The sequence below is a fragment of the Hemicordylus capensis genome, chromosome 2 (genome assembly GCF_027244095.1).
Source record: "Hemicordylus capensis ecotype Gifberg chromosome 2, rHemCap1.1.pri, whole genome shotgun sequence".
Taxonomy (NCBI): domain Eukaryota; kingdom Metazoa; phylum Chordata; class Lepidosauria; order Squamata; family Cordylidae; genus Hemicordylus; species Hemicordylus capensis.
Window position 1 is genome coordinate 51092041 of NC_069658.1, and position 26507 is coordinate 51118547.

Genomic DNA, 26507 nt, shown 5'->3' on the forward strand with positions numbered 1-26507 from the left:
ATACCTATGAGAATCCCTTCCACACATGCAGAGGTGCAATGGGAGAGACAGGATTGTGTCCAATAATACTGACTCTGATCTAGCCATTCATTGCAGATGTGTGGGCCCCCAATATACCTATACCAGAACGTTTCCCCAATAGCTTTCCTATTTGTTTCAATAGAGGGGGCACCACATCTACAGATGGGAATGCATAACTATTCTCTCTGTTAAAATGAATTACCTATAATTCAGGGGTCTGGCTCCAGGTGACAATTTAGAAAAGGCTACAGTTTAATACGCTAAAAAGATTATTTAGATCATGGATTATGCTGCTTAGAAGAACTTTGGTCCACCAACTTAACTAATCTGGGAGACAGGCAAAGACTGCAAAGTCCTTAATAACATAAGGACTCTTATTTTACATTTATTGCTTTGGAGTGGTTGCTTTTTATGAATTTTAATATGCAATAACATGAGCCTCCCTTAGCATTAGTGCATTGCAAGGGTGGGGTATGTTTAATTATTTATTTTGAACATCACACTTAACACAAGTCACAGACCACAACTATAGACCATGTAAAATGATTTCAAATATAAGATGGGGGGGGGAGAATTAATATAAAGCTGGCTGAATTGCTGTATTGTGTTCATGTGTCAATAAAACTGAGTACAAAGGACATCATATGGGAGTATGAGTAGATCTTATCCAAATGTCAAGCAGAGCTTTAAATGACAAATCAACGCATTATTACAGAAAGGATAGCTCAGGAAAAGTAAACAAGTCCAAGATAGGAGAGAAATACTAAGAAAAAGTACCTGGTTTTGAAAAGACTGGCAAACAGATACATTTGTTAGCAGTTATCTACATTTTTTAAATTTTTGTTTCTTATGAAATAAGAGGGTGCTGGTTGTTGAAATCACTCTGGTGATGCAGTTGCCCCTCCCCTGAGAAGTCTGTGAAATGCAAGAGCCACAAAAGAAGCCAACCACCACATTTCAGCACGCAAGATTAAGGTGCATCTACTGTAGATCAGTCCTCTTATCAAGTTTCCTTTTATTTCAATTTTGTCCCTTGCTGTACTGAAACAAATATGTGCATATCAGAGTTTACTCTAATGTGTAGCCTCCCCACACATGAGCGATTTTGGTCTCTTTGCTCTGCCGCTCGCTTGACACACAATCGATGCCGCAGTGAGTGGCAGAGCAGGGAGCAGGAGGAAGAAGTCCTCCAGCACCCCTTAATTAACCGTGCCAGAAGCTCTTGCCACCTGGCTCTGTGTGTGGAGGCCGCTTGCAGCCCGCGCACACACATGACCCCAAACCTGGGGTTAAGGGTGCACTCACGCCCTTAAACCCAGTTTAAAGCCTGGGGTAAATTCCTGGGTTTGGAGCCAAGGCAGCGCCGGGATCAGGATCGATCCTGACAGTCCACACGGGCTGCCCAAGCCTGGGCTTTGCTGCCCAGTGTGAATAGCCTCAAGTGTGCAAGTACAGCAGCACACTTCATATCTGTACTCAGGAAGCAGTGCACTTCCTATCTGAAGGACCTGTGCCCAGGCTCACTTTTAAAATGAACACTGGTACAGTCATTAACACTATCTATATATCTATCTATATCAGGCGTCCCCAAACTGCGGCCCTCCAGATGTTGCTGAACTACAACCCCCAGCATACCCAGCCACAATAAATTGTGGCTCGGGATGCTGGGAGCTGTAGTTCAGCAACATCTAGAGGGCTGCAGTTTGGGGAAGCCTGATATATATAAAACATCTGAACGTAGGCATATCATAACATTTGAACATGGCTAGAGTGACCATTATTGAAAATGAATTTGAAAGGCATCTTATCTTGAAATTGAAGTTTACAATGAAATGTCACCTGCAGCCAAAGCCGAAGACTTGAGAATGATGCTTTAGTTGCAGTGACACAACCTCCCAAGAATCCTCCTCTGATCTAAACTGCCCAGCCTACTGATTTAAATAAGTCTTAAGCATTTAACTTTCCTTGTATTCAGTCTATGCCCATATAGCTAGGCTATTAATAAATAGCACAATTTCAGCTTGAGAAGTTTATGTGTCCTTGTGCTACAGGAATTGTGCAGACATTAAGGCTTTTCACATGAGTAGCCCTACCCAGGCTGTTTTAAATACTATATAGCAAAAACAAAAAGCATTTAATGAGTATGCATGGCATTTAACACAACAGCGAGTTCTCGGGATCTTTGCTGAATGCATATGTGTAATATAAGAGGTTGTGACCTTGAGAAAAAACCTGAAATACTGCAGCCTGAGGGCCTCCCAACCTTTTAATTTAATTAGATATTTAATTAGATTAAATATATTTAATCTAAATGAAAATGTAAGATGCAAAGTTTAAATGCATAAACTGAACCCAGCACCTATTGACTGCATCTGGTCAAGAATACCATGGCCTGGATCTTGGCAGAAGGCAGATGCAGGGATCATGTTAGACTTGTCGCTAAAGAGCTGCACTGGTTGCCAGCTGATTTCTAGGCAGTATTCAAGGTGTTGGTTCTGACTTTTAAAGTCCTAAATAGTGTGAATCCTGTTTACTTTGAAGGAATTCCTCTTCCCATATGTCCTTCCTATTCTATTAAGGTCTTCGAAGCAGATCTTCGAAGCAAATATCCTATTTTCTGGTGTGCAGCAGATGGCTGTGAAATCTAAGGTCTTCTTGGCTGTTGAGCCTATTTATAGAATTCCCTTCCCAGAGAGGCTCATCTACTTCCCTTTGCACCTTTAGGAAACTGGCAAAACCAGTTCTGCCACTCTGGAGCTTAATTTTTTCTAAGATGACTGCATTTTCAACTGGAGAAATTGTGTTTTTATTCTTGGCTGGGATAGTACCATTACATTTATTGCATGTTTTAGAACGTGATTTTAGTGCCCCTGCAAACTAGCAAAGACGCATGTTTTTAACATGGTGATTCTCTTTATTTAGCAGGGGGAGAGTAAACTGGCCCTATACACCCCCAGCACAATACTCCCAGTGACTGTTGCTGGTGTCTGTCTTATGTTTTGTTTTAGATTGTGAGCCCTTTGGGATCAGGAAGCCATCTTATTTATTTATTATTTCTCCATGTAAACCACTTTGGAAACTTTTGTTGCAAAGCGGTATATAAATATTTGTGGTGGTGGTTGTTGTAGTATCTTCATTGTTAACTGTTGTCAGAACTTTGCTAAGTATATACAACTATTAAATAAGCAAACAAGACTCTTGAAAAAATTGTCACATTGGGTTAGAGAGCAGTGAACAGTTAAAGACAAACCTCTTGATCTGTGAAGATCTCAATAAAATTCTGAAAGGAGAAAGATCCTGACTGAAGAATGAGCTCGCCTGTATTTTCAAAGCTCTGCCCAGTTAGTACCAGGAGTTTGTGTCTTGCAGCATCTGTGATCATTAAACGCACCTGTGATAAGATAAAAAAAAAAAAAAGACAAGCAATGTATTCAAAACATCTCCAACTACAGTTCTTGTCTTCTGCAGGAAGGTGGTTTACTTTTGCTAAGTTCAAAAAATAAATAATAGAATCAAAGCTTTACATAATTGGCTTTACATCCTATTTAACCAAATCACAAGAACACTCCAGATGGTGGAGGGAACAATTTGTAATTTGAAAAACATGCAAAGAAAGTAGATTGCCAGCATACATTTGGTTGTGATTCCAGTACACATCAGTAGTTAAACCCTTCAATAGAAGAGTTGTATCCAGAACTTTAAGCCTAAGATAACCAGAGAAGTTTCAGACAGCAGAATATGATGTTTACCTCCTGATAAGTTTACAAGGAAACCCTAAGTATGCTTATCAGGGAGTGAACCCAGTAAAACATACTTCGGAGTAATTATGCAAAGGATTGCACCATTAGAAACTGATTTAAGTAGTAAGAAGATGTTTGCAGTGCTTATGGCTGTCAGGTCTAGAACCTAGTGGATGACAAAGTTATGTGGGCGTTACACTTGAAATCTTGGCTTTTTATCAAGGCTTTTAGAGGAGTGTTGTTTTTGTTGCTGCTGCTCTCTGTTTTATGGTCATATTGTGTATGTTTTTAAAAAACTTTTAGTTAGATTTGTATTTTTATATTCCAATTTAATATTTTTATTATTTAATTTTTACAGCCATATATTGTTTTAAATGTTTTGTAAACTGCCTTGGGATTGTTTTAATGAAAGACAGTATATAAATTTAATGATAAATACATTTGTGCAGTTGGAAAAGAGCACTTTTGCACAGCTGCAAAAACTGTGCACAGTTGCACAACTGTATGACCATTGGAAATAATGGTCGTATTGTCACACGACTGCGCAAACATTATGTTGCAATGCACATGTAATGTTATGCAGTATTTATTATTGAATTTATTTATTTATTTAAAACATTTATATACTGCCCAAAGCACAAGTCTCTGGGGCGATTTACAACAAAATAAAAACAGATAAAAAGATTAAAACATTACAACAATTAAAATTTAAAGTGTTAAAACTATTAAAAACACAATTTAAACAATATCTAATCAAAAGCCTGGGTCAACAGATGTGTCTTGACTGCCTTTTTAAAAGGTGTATATTAGAGTTTGTCAGCTGCAGCTTTTCTCTTCCTAGTGCTTCAGCGATAGAAAAAACCTCATGAATCAACTGTATAATTTATACAACTCAAAGCTGCAGAACTCCAGGTCTAGATTTAAAAACCCTAGAAATACTAAAAAAAAGTTTGCTAGGGCTAGCTAAGAGAGTGATATTTATTTGCTAGGTGAATCTGGGCCAGTCACTTCTCTCTCAGCCTAACCTACATCACAGGGTTGTTGTGAGGAGAAACTTAAGTATGTAGTACACCACTCTGGGCTCCTTGGAGGAAGAGCGGGATTATAAATGTAAATAAATAAATAAATAAATAAATAAGATGATGATAATTGGTGCTATTTTATTGTCATTTTTTAGTTTTGTTTCATGACATCATGAAACAAAACTAAAAAATGACACATTTTTAATGTGTTTTATTTTATATTGATAGCTGCCTTAAGTGTTTAATACAAAGTGGAAAAGCAGGATATAAATATTTACAATAAATAAATAACTTCTACAAATGGATCACCATCACAAACTTCCAAATATACATCCAGTAATTAGGTAAATAAAATGGCCAGTCAACACAACAAAATTGGCAACACAATGGCTTTTGAATGATAGAATTCTGAAGCAAAAAACTAGTTATCAATAATATATTCTCTCAAATGCTACTTTCACTTTTACTGCAATCCTACTTGTTGCTACAATCTTGGCGACATTGCTATGTTCTGTCATTGTTTCTCAAGAGCACCTAACAATGGTCTCCCATTGTTGAACACAATATATTTGTGCTGGCTGAGTCAGCTGAATTCCCTCAAAATAATTTCTAGTTTCCAAGGTTTCCCCATAAAGTTAATAGTGTTCTCAACAAGCTATTTTTCCCCATGTACAACAGCAGTCAAACAATCAATTGCTCTCAATAATTCAATTTCATGTCATGAAAAAAGCAGTATTGACCTATATTTCTGTTCAAGGACTTACCTTTCATGGCAAGCTCAAGGATATCACTAAAAGGCATGGAACAGCAGAAAAATCAAGTAATCAGAAGCAAATCCCATGCTCGTTTCTCACTAACTGTGTTGTGATATTGAAGTGTAACATTACCCTTGGTGGGTCAAATCCATTTACTATATGCCTATTACAGAAGATAACACTAAGGAAGGCACTCAATAGACTGATGAATGTCACCTAAATTTCACCTGTTTTAATTACATTAAAGCCATTAAATAATTGAATTATCTTGCTTTATTGTTTCCTGCGCTTGGTGGCAAAATTCTGGGAAGCATGCCAGCTTTTTATACAGAACCATTACCTTTTTTCCAGCACACACACACACAAAAAACTTTGGTAATTTATGAATCACTGATATACGACTACTGCAATACAGTCCTGCACCTACTTACTTTATTGATGGCTATAGATGGTGTTCAGTGATAATAGAGATTGTAAAGTTGTACACACAACCATGAGAGGGGAAGGGAGAGCGGGTGGGGAGAAGGCAGGGATGAACCTACCTTCCCCACAGCCAATTTACAATCTCCTCGCTGGTGCGCACCCACACAATCCACGCTGCTCCAAGCAATGCAGATCAGGCCGGGAAAATGAGTCCCAGGAATCCCAAAATGCACTGTACAAGCAGCTCAGTGCATTGGGGGATTCCCCCTTCAGTCGGGTGCTCTAGGTGCCTGCCTCTAGACTAGTAACAGAAACAAACAAATCCATGGTCAATTCTTTAAATTCTGTAAATTGGAATGTTGCTATGTAAATGACAGAGAGCAGGGAAGAGTCACCCTCCCCTTCCAAAAAAGGAATGGAGGGGCAAAAGAACATCCCTGCCTCCCATCAATACTAGCTCAGGTGTTGACTGCACACATCTCATGAAATACCCCAGAGCATGGTCTAAAGGTACATGATGCAGCTATAACAAAGGAGGTCTAGCTTTGGTCAGTACCTGGGTGAGTGATCACCTTGAAACCCCAAGTAAGCCACCTTCAGTTTCATGACGGAGGTACTGTGGGATATAAATATACTGGTCTCCACTTGGCCAGAACCACAAGTGCACATTCAATTTTACATTGTGATTTTTTAAAGGAAGCCTGCTGGAGATTAATCTTTCCCTTATTGTCTAAGTTTTCAGGACACTGTGATGATTTTTATTTGAAGTTTTTTATTATTATTTAATGTTTTAAAACATTTTATAACAATTTATATTTTGCAACAACATGCCCAAGTTGCCCCCCACCCCGCCCCCATACCGTCCCCCAAGAAAGAAGAGGAAGGGGAAAGAAAGAAAGAAAGAAAGGGGGGGAAACAGAAGAGGAAAAAAGGGAGAGAAGAAGGGAGAATCACCATTGCACTAAGATGTGGATAGGTCAGAAAGATTCTTATTCTAAGAAAAGATTAAGAAAGTTATCCCATATTTCAGACCATTCATTTTATTACTTAACCCAGATGAAAAAATTATTAATATAGTGGCCAGGTTTTGTTTTATAATCTCCAAAACGTGATCTGATCTTTAGCAATGCATTTCATAAGTAGTTTATGTATTTCTCTCTTTTTAAATTTTATTTACATGATGCATTATTTGTATTTCTTGTATATTGGTCTATGACTGTAATAAAGTTCTGTTCTTATAAATGTAATAGAACAGATACATTGTCGGCAGCAGAAGTCAGCAAGCCCAGGATTTAGGGGAAGGTGGGTCAGCGGGTGGTTAATTGTATCAAATGAAAGAAAGCAAATGGAGCTCACTTTCCATCAGCACATTCCCATCTTCCACATGTTCTTTCTACCTAAGCATTTTCTTTCTTGCTGGACTGATACAGGGCAGGGGAGGCAAAATGGGCTCGGAGACAAAAATATATATGTGCTTTTAGCTCTGTGATTTGTTGCAGAGAAAAAGGAAGGAAGATAAAGAAATAAACCCTTGTAATGCATGATGGAGAATTGTAACAATGCAATACATGATGTGAACCCACAGCAGCCAAGTAGCTGTTGATGGCACTGCAGCGGCAAACTCACCTGCTGAGCCCACCACTTAAATGGGGTTAAGGGTGCAAGCGCTCCCGTTGCCCTGTTTTTGTAATCGTGTGCAGCACTGGCTGCTTTTAGCCAGTGCCAGTGGTCTCTCTAATTTTTTTCATCTGTGGGCGGAATGAATTTTGTTCTGGACAGCAGTATCAAGGCAGTGTGTGCGCACATGTGCATTCAGAATGGGGTCTTCCTGATTCAACCTGAGTGGGATCAAAAATTAACTGAGCAGACATCAAAAAATGTGTGAATGCGCACACATGCACACACCTTAGAGAGAACACTGACCAGCACTGCACCATGGACGGGCACCTGCGCAGTGCATTGTGGGAGTTCCGGGGGTCCGGACCACGTGTCCCAGCCTCCAAACCTCCGTGCTTCCAGGGGCAACCAGCAGTCATTTGTTTGACTGGAGGACCGTTTAAGGCAAGTAGGCAAGCCGAGGAACAGCCCTTGGAGTTTTTGTGGCCTTTGGACTGGGATCCTCCCCTACTCGGGGGCAGGCCGGCACCCCTCCAAAGGAGTTTTGAGGCCTGGGTGGGTCTGCCTGACCTCCCCTCAGCAGGGTTTCACCCTGTGGCTGTTATGATGTTCGGATTCCTAACATCCAGTATGTTGCCTGGGGTTGGGGTGTCCTCCTTATGTCCTTAGTTGGGGTAACTGCACTCTGAATTGTCATGCCTCGCTGCAGTATTTGGTTATCTTAATTGATACATCAGGTTCTGATAACTGATATTGCAATCCCAGGGAATAGACAAGTTGATGAAAAACAATTCGAGAAAACAACTAAAAACAAGGACCTTCAGATTTAAATTGAGCGGCTTTGGAAAAAGAAAACAATAGTGGTGCCAATAGTTCTTGGAGCACTGCCAAAAGAACTTGAACACCATCGTGACACCTTGGGCATCAATAAAATTACAACACATCAACTACAGAAGGCCACACTACTCGGGACAGCATGAATATTACAACAATATATTTAATTTTTCTTTAGTTATCCTAGACCCTTGGAAAGGGCCTAATAATTGAAGTACCAAATCCAGTCAATAACATCTGGTAGACCGTGTAAATAGCATAATAATAATAATACACACAGACACACGATATCTGCATACAATACTATCAATGACTTCTTTTTATTTTTGATAACTTTACCTCAGTGCTGACTGCTTCATCTGAAGGGTTAATCAAGACTACAGTTTCTAAGACATCACTTCTATGATGAAGGATTTTCTGACCTGCAAATATGGAAATAAAGGAAAATGAACGGTAAGGCTTGCAACTTCATTCATTCATTTTTACCTTGTCATTCTCTCTCTAAAGGATATTTTCTCCAAAATCCTGTACAGCACTGATTTCTTCTGTCATAAAAAGCCTTGGCTGACATCCAGACTAACACTCAGCTCATGCAGCAATGCCACAATCCAAACTACTGCTGGGCTGTCGTGTGACCCTCAGGGAAAACTTTCATGATGTACAGTGGGCTACAGAGGGAAGGGGAGATAGTTGAAAACTGCACCTTCTCCACTTGTTTGACAGCACAGAGTAGTCTGGATCTTGGCTCTTCTGGAGGAACACAGTGCTAGTTTGCACGTCACCCTCTATGATGTTTTAGGGTCAAACAAAATACCATGCTCTAGATACTCCATGATCTCTCTCTCGATCTCTCTCTCTCTCTCCCCCCACCTCTCTCTCTCCCTCTCGTACACCTACTCCATGATCGATCTCTCTCTCTCTCTCTCTCCCTCTCGTACACCACCCCAAACTTTCATCTCTGTTAACAATAACATAAAAACAAGTTAAAAACATACACAAAAACTCAAAACAATTTAGTTAATTTAAAATCATACACAGATTAAAACCTAAAAAATTTAAAAAGCTAAAAAAGCTAGGGTGAAGAGGTGGGTTTTCAAATGCTTTTTTAAAATTGTCAGAGATGGTGAGGATCGTATTTCAGTAGGGAGCGCATTCCACAATCTAGGGGCAGCAACCGAGAAGGCCCGCCTCTAAGTGGCCACAAGCTGAGCTAGCGGCAACTGGAGACAGACCTCTCCAGATGACCTCAATGGGCAGTGGGGCTCATAATGAAGAAGACGTTCTCTTAAATACGCAGGGCCCAAGCTGTTTAGGGCTTTATAGGTTATAACCTGCACCTTGTATTTTGCCTGGAAACCTACTGGCAGCTAGAGTAGCTCTATCAGGAAAGGAGCAATGTGGTCTCTCCAAGATGACCCAGAGACCAAACTGGTCACTGAATTCTGTACCAACTGCAGTTTCTGGACTACGTACAAAGGCAGCCCCACATAGAGCACATTCAAGTCTGGAGGTTACCAGCATATGCACCACTGTTTTGAGGTCATTCATCTCAAGAAACGGATGCAGCTGGCATGTCAGCAGAAGCTGATAGAAAGCCCCTCTGGCCCTTCAACCTGAGCCTCTCAACCTGAGATACCAGGGAGAGGTGTGGATCCAGAAGTACTCCCAGACTGTTTACCTGTTCCTTTTGGGGAAATGTGACCCCATCTAGAACAGGTAGATCAAAATCATCTCTGGAGTTCTGACCGCACACAATAAGTACCTCCATCTTATCTGGATTCAGTCTCAGTTTATTCTCCCTTGTCCAACCCATTACTGCTTCTAGGCATTTAGGGAGGTTATACTAACTCCTGATGATGCTGACATGGAAAAGTAAATCTGGGTGTCATCAGCATACTGATAACATCCCGCACCAAATCCCCTGATGATCTTTCCTAGTGGTTTCATGTAGATGTAACCAAATGTAGCCATGGGGGCCCCCAATGCAGATCAGGACTGTAGTGTGTGAGCATTAACCTTTCTCCCACATCATTTCCCCAGGAAAAGTCCCCCTTCCAACATTGCTATTTAATATAAATAGCAACCTTGGAGGTGAATAGCAGCATGGGTGTGTGTGACTTCATCATGAAAATGCTGTAGGGTAGGGCTGCACAACTTTGGCCCTTCAGCTGTTGTTGAACGAACGCCCGTCATACTTTAACTATTGGCTACTGAGGCTGGGGATGCTAGGAGCAGTAGTCCAGCAACAGGGGGAGGGCTGAAGTTATGTAGCCCTGGTGGAAGGGAAAGAGCCAGCATCTCACAGTGCTGCAATTCCAAAACACACACCCCACAACGTGGCTGCACTTGTCTGGAAACAAGTCACAGAGCATCCAAAGTACATGAATAAAAAACATGTTTAAACATCATGCCTAGTTTTACCCTTATTAAATACAAGTGAGCAAAGATAACATGAAAGCTCTAAAAAGAACAAATTATATGAGGTTTTGATCCACAATACAGATGCTCTGTGTTAATACTCAGTATTTCTTTTCAATGTGATATTTCATCAGCCTAGGACCAGGTGCCCATGAGAGGCTGAACATTTTTTTTTCCATGGTGTTTGGGAGCATTCTTATTGGTGCTTTCCCCCACTCTGAGAATAGCAGTGAGATTAATTAGCACTTGTGATTGTGAAAGGAATGTCACCCAGACACCCTGACTAGCAATTAATCCAACATCCATAAAAAAAGCTCAACACAATTTTAATAATAATGATGATGATGATGATGATGATGATGATGATGATGAATTAATTTACCTTGACAAAAATGTGTTACTGGTGCAGAGAGCAAGCACTTCACCAATCAAACATTAAATGCTTGTATTTTGAAAACCACATTTAAACCTGAAAACTCTCTCTCAATGGAAACACTAAGGCATCAGGGTTTTTAGGAATTCTCCTTCTCCTCCAAGAAAAGAAGGGGGGTGAAGGACGCAGCTGTGTATGGTAAATACCCTTTTGTGCTGATGTATAAATAGTGCAACAGTTCTAGCATTATAATTCGAGGTAGTGCAAGGGCTCTAGGGATAGGGCTCTTGAACACTAATAGCAGGATTCAGGCACTGCACTCTCTGCGCCACCAAGACAGCTCACAGAAAGAATGACTGGTTGACCTGAGCCTTGCTCCACAGCAGCTGACATCTTGACTAAAGCTGTGTGCATGCAATCAAAGAATGGATATCCACAGCAGTTGATATGCCTGCTTCTGAAATGCAGAAAAATTGCATCCCTGTGCAAGAGCACCCACACTTCAGCTTTAGTCATGATACTGGCCTGTGACAAGAAGGACTAATAGGCAGGACAACTGCATCCAGCCAGCCCAAGATGATCAGGTGACCTGGAGAATCAATAGGGTTCCTGCTGGGCCTATAAAAGTACTCTCCTGAGCTTGGCTCCCCCAGTCTGAACTTCACCTCTCATAAACAAGGTGATGATAGCCTCGCCTGCTCCAAGACCTACCACTAGTTCACCTTAGATCAGATCAGCCTTGGGCCATCATCTGCCTGGTCTACCAGCCTCTTTGATCACACCATTTGCCTCAGAACCTGCTGTACTCTGACTGAGGGATTCTAATATAAAAACTAAGAAGAATAAGTCAATATCTTAAATATCAATACGATTTGAGAGTTACAAATATTAACTCATTGCATTCTTAAAATGACAAATTTCATATGATACAATAACATCATGTCATAATATAATTATTGGTCTCATTATTTTCAACTGTACCTCTCTTTGTTACAATTCTTAATACTATAAATAACTCTCCATTATTTCACAGTTCCAAAAGGTCAACCCTACCAATGACAATGCTGTTTATTTATGCTAAGCTATCACATAGCAGGCCTTGACAAATTTTCTTTGTATCTAGGAGCCAGCCCCCAAACCTGGGAGCCAGACAATAGGGATGTGCCCGAGCTGGGAGGTTTGAAGGTTCAATGGTGGTGGTGGGGATAACTTTAAGGGCAGGGGAGGGTGCACTTACCCCACCCCCACTCCATTTCCCCTGCTGGCGCTTGCTGAAAACCGGTCTGACAGGGCAGCAGCATACCTCCCTGCCACTCCCGTCTACTCCTCGGACCAGAAGTGACAGGAAGTAGTGTGTGTGTGCACACTAACAAAGCTAATGGGCTTCAAAAGAGCCTTTAAAATTCTTTTTAAAAGTCTGTCCTTCAATAGTTTTTAAAGTTATTTTAAGTTGTTTTAACTTTCGTTTTAAAGATTGTTTATATATCATTTTTGTTTTATTGCTTGTTACCAATGCTATTACCCAGTGCAATTACCCAATGCTATTAGAGGGGGCAGAATAGAAATATATTAAATAAATAAAATACTTAAAACAGAAACAGAGCTATCTAGGGCAAATAAAGATTATATTACATAACTCTACCTCTAAATATCTTAGTCTAGGAGCCACAGCTAAACTTCTAAGTGCCATGGCTCACTAGCATTTGAGATTTGTCAAGACTGTCCTACAGTATATTAGTTTCCCCTTCCAAGTCCTTCTCTGAATAGTTAACTGATTAACCAGTCAAATGAATGGATTCAATCAATTGACTAAAAAGATGCCCAAAACTAACCAGGCAGATTTAATAATAACAACTAGCTGGTCTGGGTGCAGAGCATCTGCACTTCTAGTTCTGCCCTCTCCTTTCCCTCTCCCTCTTGGCTCTTCCCCCGTTCTCAGCCCCCCAGCCGCCACAACTTTCCCCACTGCCACCATTTTCTCCCCCCACCGCTGTCGTTCTCTTTCCCCCACTGCTGCCATTTCTCCCCCGCTGCTGTTTTCTTCTCCACCTCCGCTGCTGTTTTCTTTCTCCCCTCCGCCCACACGCCTGTCCACCACCGCTTTCCTCTCCCCTTCCCAGCAGCTCGCTCACAAACTCTTGAAAGAGCTGCCACACATGGGATTAGCGACAGGTATGTCTTACAGAATTAGATAGATAGATAGACAGACAGACAGATGATGATGATGATTATTATATTTCATAGCAGTACTTGTAAAAAAACTATAGGGCTGCATCCAGACTAGTCAGTCATGATTAAGCACCATTGAAATAAATTGAAAATAAATGGACACTGAAATAAGTTAGTCATGAACAGCTTAAGCGCCATTAATATTGGCAGGACTGACTCTTGACTAATTGATTTATTTAATTAATTAATTTAGTTAACATATTTTTATACCGCCCAAAACTTACATCTCTGGGCGGTTTATAAGAAGATAAAAACAACATTAAAACATTAGTTAAAAACAAAAACAAGAAATTTAAAACACAACAATTTAAAAAATTTTAAGACAGTATTCTAAAACAACATTTGGCGGTATTGGAAGGACGCTTCAGGGAGGTGCCCTGTGATCAAAGATTATGCCCCTGTCAGAACAGTGAAGTGGAGACCACGGAACATCTGATGCTGAAGTGCAGATTTTATACTGAATTAAGGGGAAAGCTTCTCTCCCCACTACTAACTCATTATAACTCTAATTGCCCTTCTGATGGGGATAAGGTCCTTTTTTTTGCTTACTGCTAAGTCAGAGCATGCTTACAGGAGGGTAGCAAAAAAAAAATTTCATAGCAAGCAAAATTCGGTTTATAGTGATTGAGGCACGAGATGCCAGGTTGTGCACTTCAGATTAACTGGTTTTATTTGAATGAAATTAGTTATGTATACGGTATCTGAAGGCATTAATGTTTTATGTATACTATGTATTTTACTGTTGTTGTTGTTTCTCTTTGTTTTTCTTGTATTTATGCTGGCCTTGGGCTGAAAAAAACAAATACATACATACATAAAACAACATTTAAAACAATCAAAACCGTATCAGTTAAAAGACTGGGTGAACAGATGCATCTTTAAAGACTTTTAAAAAATTGTCAGAGATGCGGAGGCTCTTATTTCACTAGGGAGCGCATTCCAAAGCCTCGGGGCAGCAATGGAGAAGGCCCGTAATTTAGTCTGGATGCTATCCACAGATGGCAAGCATCATCTTCGGAGAGGCATCCTCGCCTGTGTGTGAGAGAAAGAGAAGTGCTTCTTCTAAACTGCCTGTTTAATTTTTTTTTTTCATCTGTGCATAGAATGAGTTTTGTTCTGGGTGACAGTATCAAGGCAGTGTGTGCACATGTTCAGAATGGGGCATTTCTGATTCAACCTCAGCAGGATCTGAATCAACTGAGCAGACATCAAAAAACTTATGTGAACACCCACATGTGCATGCCTTAGAGGGAACACTGGTTGCAACACATGTATGCATAATCTCAAAACAAAAAATGTATTTTTATTCTGAACTATATTTTTTCTGATATGAAAATTTATGCTGACTTAATCAATCAGCTGACTAATCAATCAACCCATACAGTTGATGTACTGAGTTTTTTTCTGAATAAGGTGACAGCCAGCATTACAGTAATCTTATCTAGCTTTCCAGATCAAATAGCTCAATTTTTATATAATTTCATTCAAAAGAAACATCCTTCAGCTGGGCTGCATTAGTTTTATAAATATAAATTCAGCTTTTTTATAATCTCTACTGGCTACACAGAAGGGTGTATTTACAGACTGATAAAAAACCAAAACTGTAGAGTTGTTCAAAGTGAGTTATTTTGCTACATCACATTTGTGGGGGTGGGGGACCTCTGTTTCCTTATCTCAAGCCCTGGCTGACATACTGAGGAAAATTACTCAAAGTAGTCCCATTAAAAAGGACAATTTAAGACATTTTAAACTTGTCCTTTTAATTTCAATGGGACTGTTCTGAGTAATTTTCCTCAGTAAGTCAGCTCCTTTCAAAAAGTGAAATAATGTGCCACCTCAACTGTGCCACATCTAAGGTAATGGTAAAAATGCATAATTTGATGTAACCAATTATTTCTTCTGGCATGTTTTTCAACAGACACATTACCTCTTGTTAAAGATACTAAGGATCAACTAACTGCCCTTTTTACTCAGAGAGTTAATTACCACAGGTCAGATTTTGATGTTTTAGTCAAGCAGCTTAGCGATCCTTCACAATGCTATCGATTTTGTGTTGCCCTTCTTCTTTGGATCATTTATTTTGTAGACAAGGTCATCCATTTTGTGTAAAGTTTACTTACTAGAATCACCAATAAAGGAATGCTAAAGTAAGGAAGAGTGGCTCCATTTCACAAAGGTACTTACTGACACATCCTTTGTTACTTAAATAGCGGCATATCCCATCACAAACCGTGATATCTTCAACAAATCAATCAACTGAGATGGCACCATGAGCTTTCATGGCATGAATACAAATTCTCTGCTTCTGAATTAAAATGTTTAAGTAGTAGTATCTATGGAATCTGGGGAATAAACTTCCCACAAAAAAACTTAGAAAAAATCAGGATGAGAAGAAATTTGGTCTGTTTATGAAGAAGCTCATTATATACTACATTTTTTCATGACATCCCTTCACCTGGCTACTGCCTATTTACGTATTATTTTTAAGCACCATTTTTGATTATATGAATAATATGTTTACTGCAGACATTACACCACAAGAGACTTAACAGATGTCAGAGTCAGCAAAGCTCTCTAATGAATCTTCTGCTCACAAGTGAATAGAAAAATGAGTTGTCAGCAGATTGAGAATCTCTATGTACTTGCAAATTAGCTTTGATACACATGGACCCCTGTTTCCTCTTGCCTTGTGGAAACATTCCTCAAATGGTTTATAAAAACATGGAGGCAAAAATGCTTTGAAAGTAGCACAAATCTCACTTTCAAGGTCTCCTTCCATGTTTTTAAAAGACAAAATTAATAATGTGGGGACAATGGAGTAGAAGGGGAATACACTTTGAAAGAAATGGCTTGTCTGATAAACAATACGCCAAAATTATTGCGTTAGCATTTTTATGCAGACAGGAAAATTGGCCCTGAATAGGTGACAGTGTTACTGATGGCAAACAAGTCCTATTTATCAAACTGTGTATTAATGAAAGCATATCACTTCTCCATCTTTATGGGGCTTAGCCTGCCTTAGGCCCAATGTGCCACTCTGAAATAACAAAGCTCAAGCTGGGGGTGTGGGGAGGTTCTGTTTGGAGCATAGTAGAATCAGAATGCCTGTAGAATATCACTTGTCATTCAAACTCTTTGCTTTATGGATGGCTGATTTGTGGACAACCACAGAGTGGATTTAGACAGTAAGCAAAAAACATTCTTTCTAGTGTCCTCATGTTTTCAGCCTTCAGCTGAAGAATTAGCTGGGGAAATCTCTTGTAGAATGGCAGGGACCACTCCTCCTTCTCATCCCCATGGCACAAGCAGACAGCCTTTCCAATACTTTAAATCTCTAATGAATAAAATCAGAACACACATATATTTATTTATTTATTAAAAACCCAAAACAAAACCCCAAGTCTTATTGTAGTTTGAAACAATATAACCCAAGGAAAGCACCCAGGGAGTTAATGAATGGAAAAACAGCGCAATGTACTGATCAACATAATAAGATCTACTATACTGCATCAAAACAATGAGGCATGCAGCACAGTAGCCCATCTCTCGCAATACCTTGCTTTACAGTGGGATACATAGCAATAGCAATAGCACTTACATTTATATACCGCTCTATAGCCGGAGCTCTCTAAGCGGTTTACAATGATGTAGCATATTGCCCCCAACATTCTGGGTACTCATTTTACCGACCTCGGAAGGATGGAAGGCTGAGTCAACCTTGAGCCCCTGGTCAGGATCGAACTTGTAACCTTCTGGTTACAGGGCGGCAGTTTTACCACTGCGCCACCAGGGAATAGAATAACATACACAACAAAGAAGCAAGTAACCTGATTTGTAAAAGTACAAGGTAACAAAAGTACTACTTTCAGGGCAAACATTAACATTAGTCATACAGTCAAACATGGTACAGAGAAACAAGGTGGGAGAGACAACGGCAATCATAGAATATGTTTAATTGAATATCATCCCAATCCATAGGTGTATGCACACATTGAGGTCATTCACATGACCAATAGAGAGAATGTCGGGGTGGGAACGGGGGGGGGGAGCAGGGTTCAATCTACCTTCTCCCAGACAATGTTCGCATCTTCAGCACATGAGCTGTGTGCCCATACAATCTCTGCACTGCTCCCAGCAGCATGGATCAACAGAGGCCGGGATTCGTTTTCACAGCCACTCGATATTCCACAAGACATTATGCAATGAATAGTGCCTTGGGGAATTCCCCCGTCAGACGACGCGCTCTAGGCTAAGAGCCAGACTAAGGAGTGGGGTTAGGAGACACACAATCCCGGCAGCCGGGTTAAAGGTGCACTCGCTCCCTTAACCTCGTCTAAGATCTGGGCTAAGGAGTGGGTTTAGGCTGGAAGGGGGCGCCTGGGCTAGGCTGCTCATGAGAACAGCCCCATTATCTTGTACACAGGTACAGGTATCTGTACACATTGTTGTTATGAATATTATAGATGTTTTCAGGTGAATGTCTATAAATGCACTCATTTTACAAGTCAACATGAGACTGGACCGTAGAAAATGTAAAGTACAACTTGTGTGTAGGACTGTACAGGAGCTGAATGTAATGGGTGAATAACTGTACACATGGACAGATCGACAATCATGTGTACACTGTTGAATGTAATATGTGAACAGGGCTCATAAACCAGTCAAATGAAAATATCTGAGATTTACTGGCAATAAAATACTTTGGCTGACAGGAGGAGGGCAAGTACTCAAAGTAGTCCCATTGAAATTAAAAGGACAAATTTTAATTTCAATGGGACTACTCTGAATAATTTTTCTCATCCTGTCAGCAGGGGCAGATCCATGTACTTTTGAAGCCTGGACCTGAAGCCTTTGGAGCCCCTTCCCTTGCTTGAGGACTTCAGGGGGCAAGTTAAATCTCTTTTTTGTTACCTTTTAACCGTCCGCTGCTGCGCTGCGGGGATGGAGGCGGACACTCGAGGGGAGACCAAGGCAGGAGAGGCAGAGGCGGCAGCAACAGCTCCTTCCCTGAGCCCACCTGCCTCCCAAATGACAGATTCGGCCTAACTGTCAATATTTATTTATTTATTTATTTATTTATTTATTTATGCATTTTTATACCGCCTTTCGTTAAAAGATAGCCCCAAGGCGGTTTACAAAAGTTAAAAACATACAATAAAAACACAATAAAAACATCATGCTAAAAGTATAAAAACATATAAAAACAGGCATAAAACAATACAACAGATAAAAACACCCAGAAACAGCAGTAAAAACGATTATGTAAAAGCCTGGGTAAAAAGCCAAGTCTTTACAAGCTTTCTAAAAGCCGTGATGGAGTCCGAGGAACGAATGGCCACTGGGAGAGCATTCCAGAGTCTGGGGGCAGCAACAGAGAAGGCCCTGTCCCGAGTGCACGACAGCCGGGCCTCTCTCATTGTCGGCACCCGGAGCAGGGCCGCCTCAGATGCCCTCGTCAAGCGGGCAGCAACCCTTGGGAGCAGGCAGTCCCTCAAATACCCAATAAATATGTGCTTTATTGACTACAGAAAAGCCTTCAATTGCATCAACCATTTCAAGTTGTGGAATATCTTTAGGAAAACGGATGTCCCAGAACACCTTACTGTTCTCTCATTGTTCTCATGAGAAACCTGTACACAGGACAAGAAGCCACAGTCCAGACGGAACATGGTGAAACAGACTGGTTCCAGATCGGCAAAGGAATAAGACACAGCTGTATACTTTCTCTGTATTTATTCAATTTATACGCTGAACATATACTAAGAGAAGCTGGATTGGAAGAAGATGAGTGTGGTTTTAAAGTTGGAGGAAGAAACATCAATAATTTACGCTGTGCTGATGACACCACTCTGACAGCTGAGAATGCAGATGATCTGCAAGCTCTAGTAATGAAAGTCAAGGAGCACAGTGAAAAAATTGGACTACAACTAAATGTAAAGAAGACTAAAATAATGACAATGGGTACAGCAACCAGCCTCAGAATTGACAATGAAGACACTGAAGTGGTGGATAGCTTCTGGCTTTTACGATCGACTGTCAACAGTAAAGAATCCAGCAGTCAAGAAATATGCCGCAGAGCAGACTAGCACTTGGTAGGGTTGCAATGCAGGCCTTGGAAAGGATATTTAGATGATGTGATGTGTCTACACCTACAAAGATTAGAATCGTTTGGACAATGGTTTTTCCTGTGACACTCTATGGATGCGAAAGCTGGACTTTGAAGGAGCAAGATAGAAAAAACATTGACACTTTTGAACTTTGGTGCTGGAGAAGACTTTTGAGGATACCATGGACAGCCAGGAAAACAAAAAAATAGATCATAGAACAAATGAATCCAGAAATTTAATTCGAGGCACAAATGACCAGGCTCAATCTATCATACTTTGGACACATTATGTGAAGATCCAGCTCCCTTGAGAAGTCCATAATGCTGGGGAAAGTTGAAGGAAAGAGAAGAAGAGGACCACCAGCAGCAAGGTGGATGGACTCAATTACAATAGCAATGAATGCACCACTGAGAGACCTTAAAGGCCACATTGAAGACAGATCATATTAGATAAAATCTATCTATGTGGCTGCTAAGAGTCGACACTGACTTGATGGCACTTGATCATCATCATCATGTGTACATATATACGGTCAGTGACTGACCAGGAGAGATATCTTGGAGTTGTGGTAGACAGCTTGTTGAAAGTGTCGATTCAGAGCGCAGCAGCTGTGAAAAAGGCAAATTCTATGCTACGGATCATTAGGAAAGGGATTAAAAATAAAAATGCTAATATAATCGTGCCCTTATACAAATTATGGTATGGCCACATTTGGAGTACTGTGTACAGTTCTGGACACCATATCTTAAGTAGGATATTTTAGAACTAGAAAAGGTGCAGAAGAGGGCAACCAAGATGATCAGGAGCCTGGAGCACTTTCCTTTATGAGGCAAGGCTGCAGCATCTGGGGCTTTTTAGTTTAGAAAAAAGATGACTGTAGGGAGACATGATAGAGGTATATAAAATTATGCATGGAGTAAAGAGTGGACAGAGAATTTTCCTCACTCACAACACTAGAACCAGGGGTCATCCCATGAAACTGAAGGCCAGGAAATTTAGGATTGACAAAAGAAAGTACTTTTTCATACAATGCATCATTAATTATGGAATTCTCTGCCACAGGATGTGGTGATGGCCACTAACTTAGATGGCTTTAAAAGGGGACTGGACAAATTCATGGAGGACAGGTCTATCAATGGCTACTAGTTTGGTGATTATAGGCCACCCACCTCCAGCCTCAGTGACAAGGTGCCCCTGAATAACAGTTGTAGGGAGCAACAACAAGAGAGAGGCCCTCCAAGAAGCCCTCACTTCTTGCCTGTGGGCTTCTCAGAGGCATCTGGTGGGCCACTGTGGGAAACAGGCTGCTGGACTGGATAGGTCTTGGGCCTGATCCAACAGTGCTGTTCTTATATTCTTATATCTTCCTGTCTCCAGTTCTGAAGAAGAGGCTCCCCTGGTTCCAGAAATGGCAGGTACTGTACAGAGCTGGTTACACTGTGAATGCCCATCTCCATTCAGCAACAGGGGTGGTGATACATATTTATCAATCCATTTATTCCAGTACTACATAGTCCTACTGCCCAGCTCCTGAATTTCTGGCACCCTGGAATTTGAAATATATATCCTGCTCTACTTTTATGAACCCAAGCAGGGTTGATATTTTAACACAAATATGTTCTTTAAAATAATGGCTAAAAACTTATTTATAAAATCCAGAAATGTAAACCAGAACAAAACATTTTCACAAATGTTTATTTCATTAAACTGAGGCCATACTAGGAATAATTTGATAAGCTGTTTTCCCCTCAGGTTGCTCACAGTGTAATTTTAAAGAAAAAGAAAACAAATGACCAGGCTGATTATTCTTTGCACCTCAACAGACACCTTGTCAGTGCAATTCAAGACTTGGTTTCTCACTTGCAGGTGGCAAATAAACAACCTGGGAATAGTTATTTAAAATGAAGACACTAATGCTCCTTGAACTATGTGGACCAGTCTTGTAGATGATCACTGCATGTCATACTAAGTTCACCAGGCCTTTGTTTGAACTTTGAGAGTGAGGTGAGAATGGCATGATATTTGCTGCTACATTTTAATAGATGGATTCTGACATCTACTTTAAACTTTCAACACGGGCATCAGCTGCCTCATGAAAGGGTTTCTACTGGGGTTTGCTACTATTATTGCCTATCCACTTGTATACATTGGGGGGGTCTTTTGACCACTTTCAGCACATTTTCAGGGGAAAGCTCTGTACCAAACTGCATCCCTTAAGTCAAGCTGCAAACACCAAATGGTGTTGATTAACAATAACTATCAGCTTTTCTCACTAAATATTGATTTGTTGTATCATTTACCAACTTTATGTGACATTTAATTTGCTGCCAAACTACTGTCATTAATCAAGTACAGACAAATAGCTGACCTTTTACCCCCATTTGTTACACTGGGGACAAACTTTCCTCACAATTGTTGTATATGTCTCAGCCTGAAACATTTTTTCTATTTCATTTTATAATAATGCAAGAAGGCCAAGGTAACAACATCAACAGTAGCTACATCAACAAAAATCTCACAACAAAAGCCAACGACCAGCAAAGCCCAGGACAATCCTTATGAAAAGACAGCTTTTCCAGTCAGCTAGAATGCTGATTCTTGAAAAATAAATTTGCTCCTTAAGAACAAGGAGGAAACAATCTAGCTAAAACCAGCACTAAAGTCCTATTGATTGAAATAAGAGAGTTAAGTATATACTTGACTCTCTCACACTGCAGTCACTGGGGACTTCAAAGTGCTTAACTTTGGCGGATTTGTGCCTCAAACTATAATAAATGGGGTTGTTATTGTTAACTGGTAAATATGTTTTTTATTAAAGTGTGCCATCAAGTCGATTTTGATTCCTGGTGCCCACAGAGCCCTGTGGGTTTCTTTGGTTTTATGTTGCTTTGAGGACCCCCTTCAGGAGAATCACTAAAGTATTTAAATAAACAAAGAAACAAAATAGAAATGTTCACAAAATTGACTTCGGTCATTTTTCTTACAGGTCTTTAGTGAGCCACAGGCACAAATTGGTGCCCACAGCACTCACACACAAAATTCCACATGGCAGATGCATTTGAAACAATAGTATTATCTCCTAAGAGATTAGCATGTATTCCAGCAACAAGATGTGGTTTGAGTGCTGGGAAAATGTGGTACCACTGCAACAGAAGTGAAAACATCTGGATCCCAAGTGAATGATGAATCACAAAAGCAATTACTCTACCATAAAACATTCTGAAAGATCTTTAGATGAAATTAATTATTTTATTATTTATTTAAGATATTTATACCCCATCCCACCAGTATACTACTGCTTGGGCTCAGCTCCGACAACAAAATTGATAAAATAAATACTTTTGTACCCTTATCTACTATATATGGCTTTTACAAAATAACAATAGCACATTCTTATAGCTATCTCAGCTGTAGCAGGAATGTTACACAGACAGCATTATTCCACTGCTGAAAGTATGAATAACTGGATTGGAATTATACCTCCAACCTGATAAGACTAGGAAAATAAAGAGGCCTGTGACACCTAATTAATGTTATTATAGCATGAGTTCTCATAGGCAAAAGCCCCCTTCTTCAGGACATGACAAAGCATCAGGTCATATCCTAATCTAAAATCCTTTAAAAAAAAATGCAATTGAGCACCAGTTCAGAAATACAACCACCATCTTCCATACAACCACCATCTGATATTTCATGTATGTACTAGGGGAGGGAGAGGGCTATTTTTTTTTAAAGCACTAACAAGCCTACACAGAGTTACGCACAAATTTGCACTTGTTATCAGATCCATTCAAAATTAAATTTAAGAGAGTTCTTTGAAAGTAGCATATTATGTAGATATTTTTATGAATACTGCAATATTTCCCTCAATGCAGAAAATCACTCTTGTTTTGACAGCTCAAGGGAATATATCTCCACTGTCTTAAATTACCTTCTGCAAAGGTGCTGCAAAAGAAGATCTGCAATTAAATACCCATGGGGAAAGGATCTAGCTTAAGGGTTCAAATAAACCATAATTATACCAGTTTTTTCAAGCTGTTTAGAAAAGCTGGATAATCTTATGCATATGTCTAAATTTGTTTGAGAAAATAGATATGCTCACCTTTCGATCACATAAAGACAATAAATATTCCTGATTTTCATAAACTGTGAGGTCATCACACAATCAAAAACTGTGTTCTACCTGGGTTTGGGAACTGGGTGTGCTCAAAGTTTTCAATAGTGTGGAAGCAAGGTAGGAGGAAAACCTGGGTAGAAGTCACTGTCCCCTCTAAGAGAGATTACCAGATGTTGTTGACTACAACTCCCAGAATCTCCAGTTGCAATGGCTTTTGCTTGGGGATTATGGGAATTGTAGTCAACAACATCTGAGAATCCCTGTTCGAGGGAACACTGGTAGAAGTTATTGTGTGGAACCAAAGTTGGAGGAAAAACTGGGTAGCTTTTCCTCCTACCTTGCTTCTATCCAGGATTTCTTCTACCCAGCATTCTCTCTTACCTTGCTTCCACACAACCGAAAGCAACACACATAGGGAACACACATACCTCCCAAACCTGGGTAGAACTCAGTTTTGGGTTGTGTGAATGACCTCAGTAAATCACAACAAAAAGTTATGGACATCTTTGGCATGTCATGCTTATCAGGTCTGTTTTTGCCTCTGCAAATTCTTGGCAATCAGTTCATTTCATACATTACATTATATATTAATTAATAAAAATTAGTTAACATAGCATCATTACTTACATCAGTACAACACAGTTAAAAGCTTGCTCCAAGATACAATTAAAGGTGTGTCCAAGACTAGCAATTTCCCCCTTAATCCACTTAAGAACAATATGTAAAAGGGTGGCAGAATCTACCCAGATTACATGATCTCTGTTTCTACTCCATATCTAGAGAATGAAAGAGGTTGAATCAAACAATGTATCTGAAAGAGGAATGATTGGTAAATATGAACAGAAACTTTGTGCTGCTTCACTTCTACCTCACTATCATTCCATCTTCCTCCATTTAAAAAGACTGGAGTCTAGCATATCAGGACCCTTTAAAAATATATATGTTGAATAAGCACCAGATACAGATGCACCCATTCATTTAGCCATCTTGTTAATCTGGTGGTTTGTTCATTTCTTTTAAAAGGGCCAGCAAATGGACCTACTTACCCCCAGCACAGCATCTCTCCAGTCGTTTTCACTAGTGTCTACCTTGTATATGTCTGTTAAACTGTGAACCCTTTTGGGACCAGGAACCATCTAAATCAGTGATTCTCAAACTTGGGTCCTCAGGTGTTATTGGACTTCAACTCCCATAATCCCCAACCAAAGGCCACTGAGGCTGGAGATTATGGGAGTTGAAGTCCAATAACACCTGAGGACCCAAGTTTGAGAATCCCTGATCTAAATTATTATTTATCTTTCTATGTAAACCACTTTGAGAAATGTTGTTGATAAGCAGTATATAACTATTTGCTGTTGTTGTAGTAATAGTAGTAGCATATGTTAGAAATGGATTAGCATATCAGGGCATACTCCCTTGATAAAAGGTTTCCAGGGCAGGCTGACTTAATGGCCTGCTCAACTAGGAAACTCTGTGCTTTCTGTTTTTTGAGCTGGCTAAAGACCTTGTTTGCTTTTCCACACCAGCAATATAACAGAAACCAAGTTCAACAACCTGGTACAATATGCACAAGAGATGCACCTTTAAGTCTCAAATGCACCTTTTCACATGTGAAATCAGTCCAAGCTAAATTATGATTGATTGATTGATTGATTGAGTACTGTCAAGTCGGTGTCAACTCTTAGCGACCACATGGATAGATTCTCTCCAGGATGATCTGTCTTCAACTTGGCCTTTAAGGTCTCTCAGAGGTGCATTCACTGCCTTTCAGCATCTTCCTATATTGCTACTGCCCGATATAGGTGTTTCCCATAGTATGGGAAACATATCAGCAGGAATTCAAATCAACAACCTCTTGCTCTCTAGGCAAGTTACTTCCCCACTGTGCCATTAGGTGGCTCTTTGGTTATGGTAGAAAGTGGGTATTTGTTGTAAAGCAATTTACTAGTAGACCTTCCATCCATACCTGAAGTGAACGCTTTGTTCTTTCTGTCCAGAGGATGCATTGGCTGTGACCAGCAGGGTCCTGTTCTGCTTCAATGCCCTGTTGCTAATATTGATTGATGGATGGATGGATGGATTAAGCGCTATCAAGTCAGTGTCGACTCTTAGTGACCACATAGATAGATTCTCTCCAGGATGATCTGTCTTCAATTTGGCCTTTAAGATTTCTCAGCGGTGCATTCATTGCTGTAATAATCGAGTCCATCCACCTTGCTGCTGGTCATCATCCTCTTCTTATCTTGCCTTCAACTTTCTCCAGCATTATACTTCTCAAGGGAGCTGGGTCTTTGCATAATGTGTCCCAAGTATGATAGTTTGAGCCTGGATCCATGGTATCCTCAAAAGTCTTCTCCAGCACAAAGTTCAAAAGTGTCAATGCTTTTTCTATCTTGCTCCTTCAAAGTCCAGCTTTCGCATCCATAGTGTGTCATGGGGTGGGGGGGACGGGACCATTGTCCAAACGATTCTAATCTTTTAATGTATACACATATTACAGCATCTAAATATCCTTTCCAAGTCCTTCATTGCAATCCTACCAAGTGCTAGTCTGTGGCGTATTTCTTGACTGCTGGATCCTTTACTGTTGACGGTCGATCCTAAGACAGAAGCTATCCACCACTTCAATGTCTTCATTATCAATACTGAGGCTGGTTGCTATACCTGTTGTCATTCATTTAGTCATCCTTACATTTAGTCGTAGTCCCATCTTTTCACTGTGCTCCTTGACTTTCATTACTAAAGCTTGCAAATCATCCACATTCTCAGCTATCAGAGTGGTGTCATCAGCATAGCGCAAGTTATCAATAAAGTTATCAATTACGTTATTTAAAGTTGGAGGAAGAAACAT

At 40.1% G+C, this 26507-nt stretch overlaps 1 protein-coding gene across 3 annotated transcripts in view; it reads right to left on the bottom strand.

The window, feature by feature from the left end:
• The window catches only part of MAP1B (microtubule associated protein 1B), a 115223-nt gene that overhangs the window by 28135 nt on the left and 60581 nt on the right, over positions 1-26507 (bottom strand). For all 3 annotated transcript variants that reach the window (XR_008316133.1, XR_008316132.1, XM_053296075.1), the window contains exons 3-4: positions 8752-8834; positions 3272-3412 (exon numbers count right to left, since the gene is read on the bottom strand). Coding sequence is in view for 1 of the 3 variants with exons in the window: in XM_053296075.1 (XP_053152050.1) it covers positions 3272-3412; positions 8752-8834 (224 nt within the window). In the remaining 2 variants the exon portion in view is untranslated. The remainder of the gene's footprint in view (positions 1-3271; positions 3413-8751; positions 8835-26507) is intronic.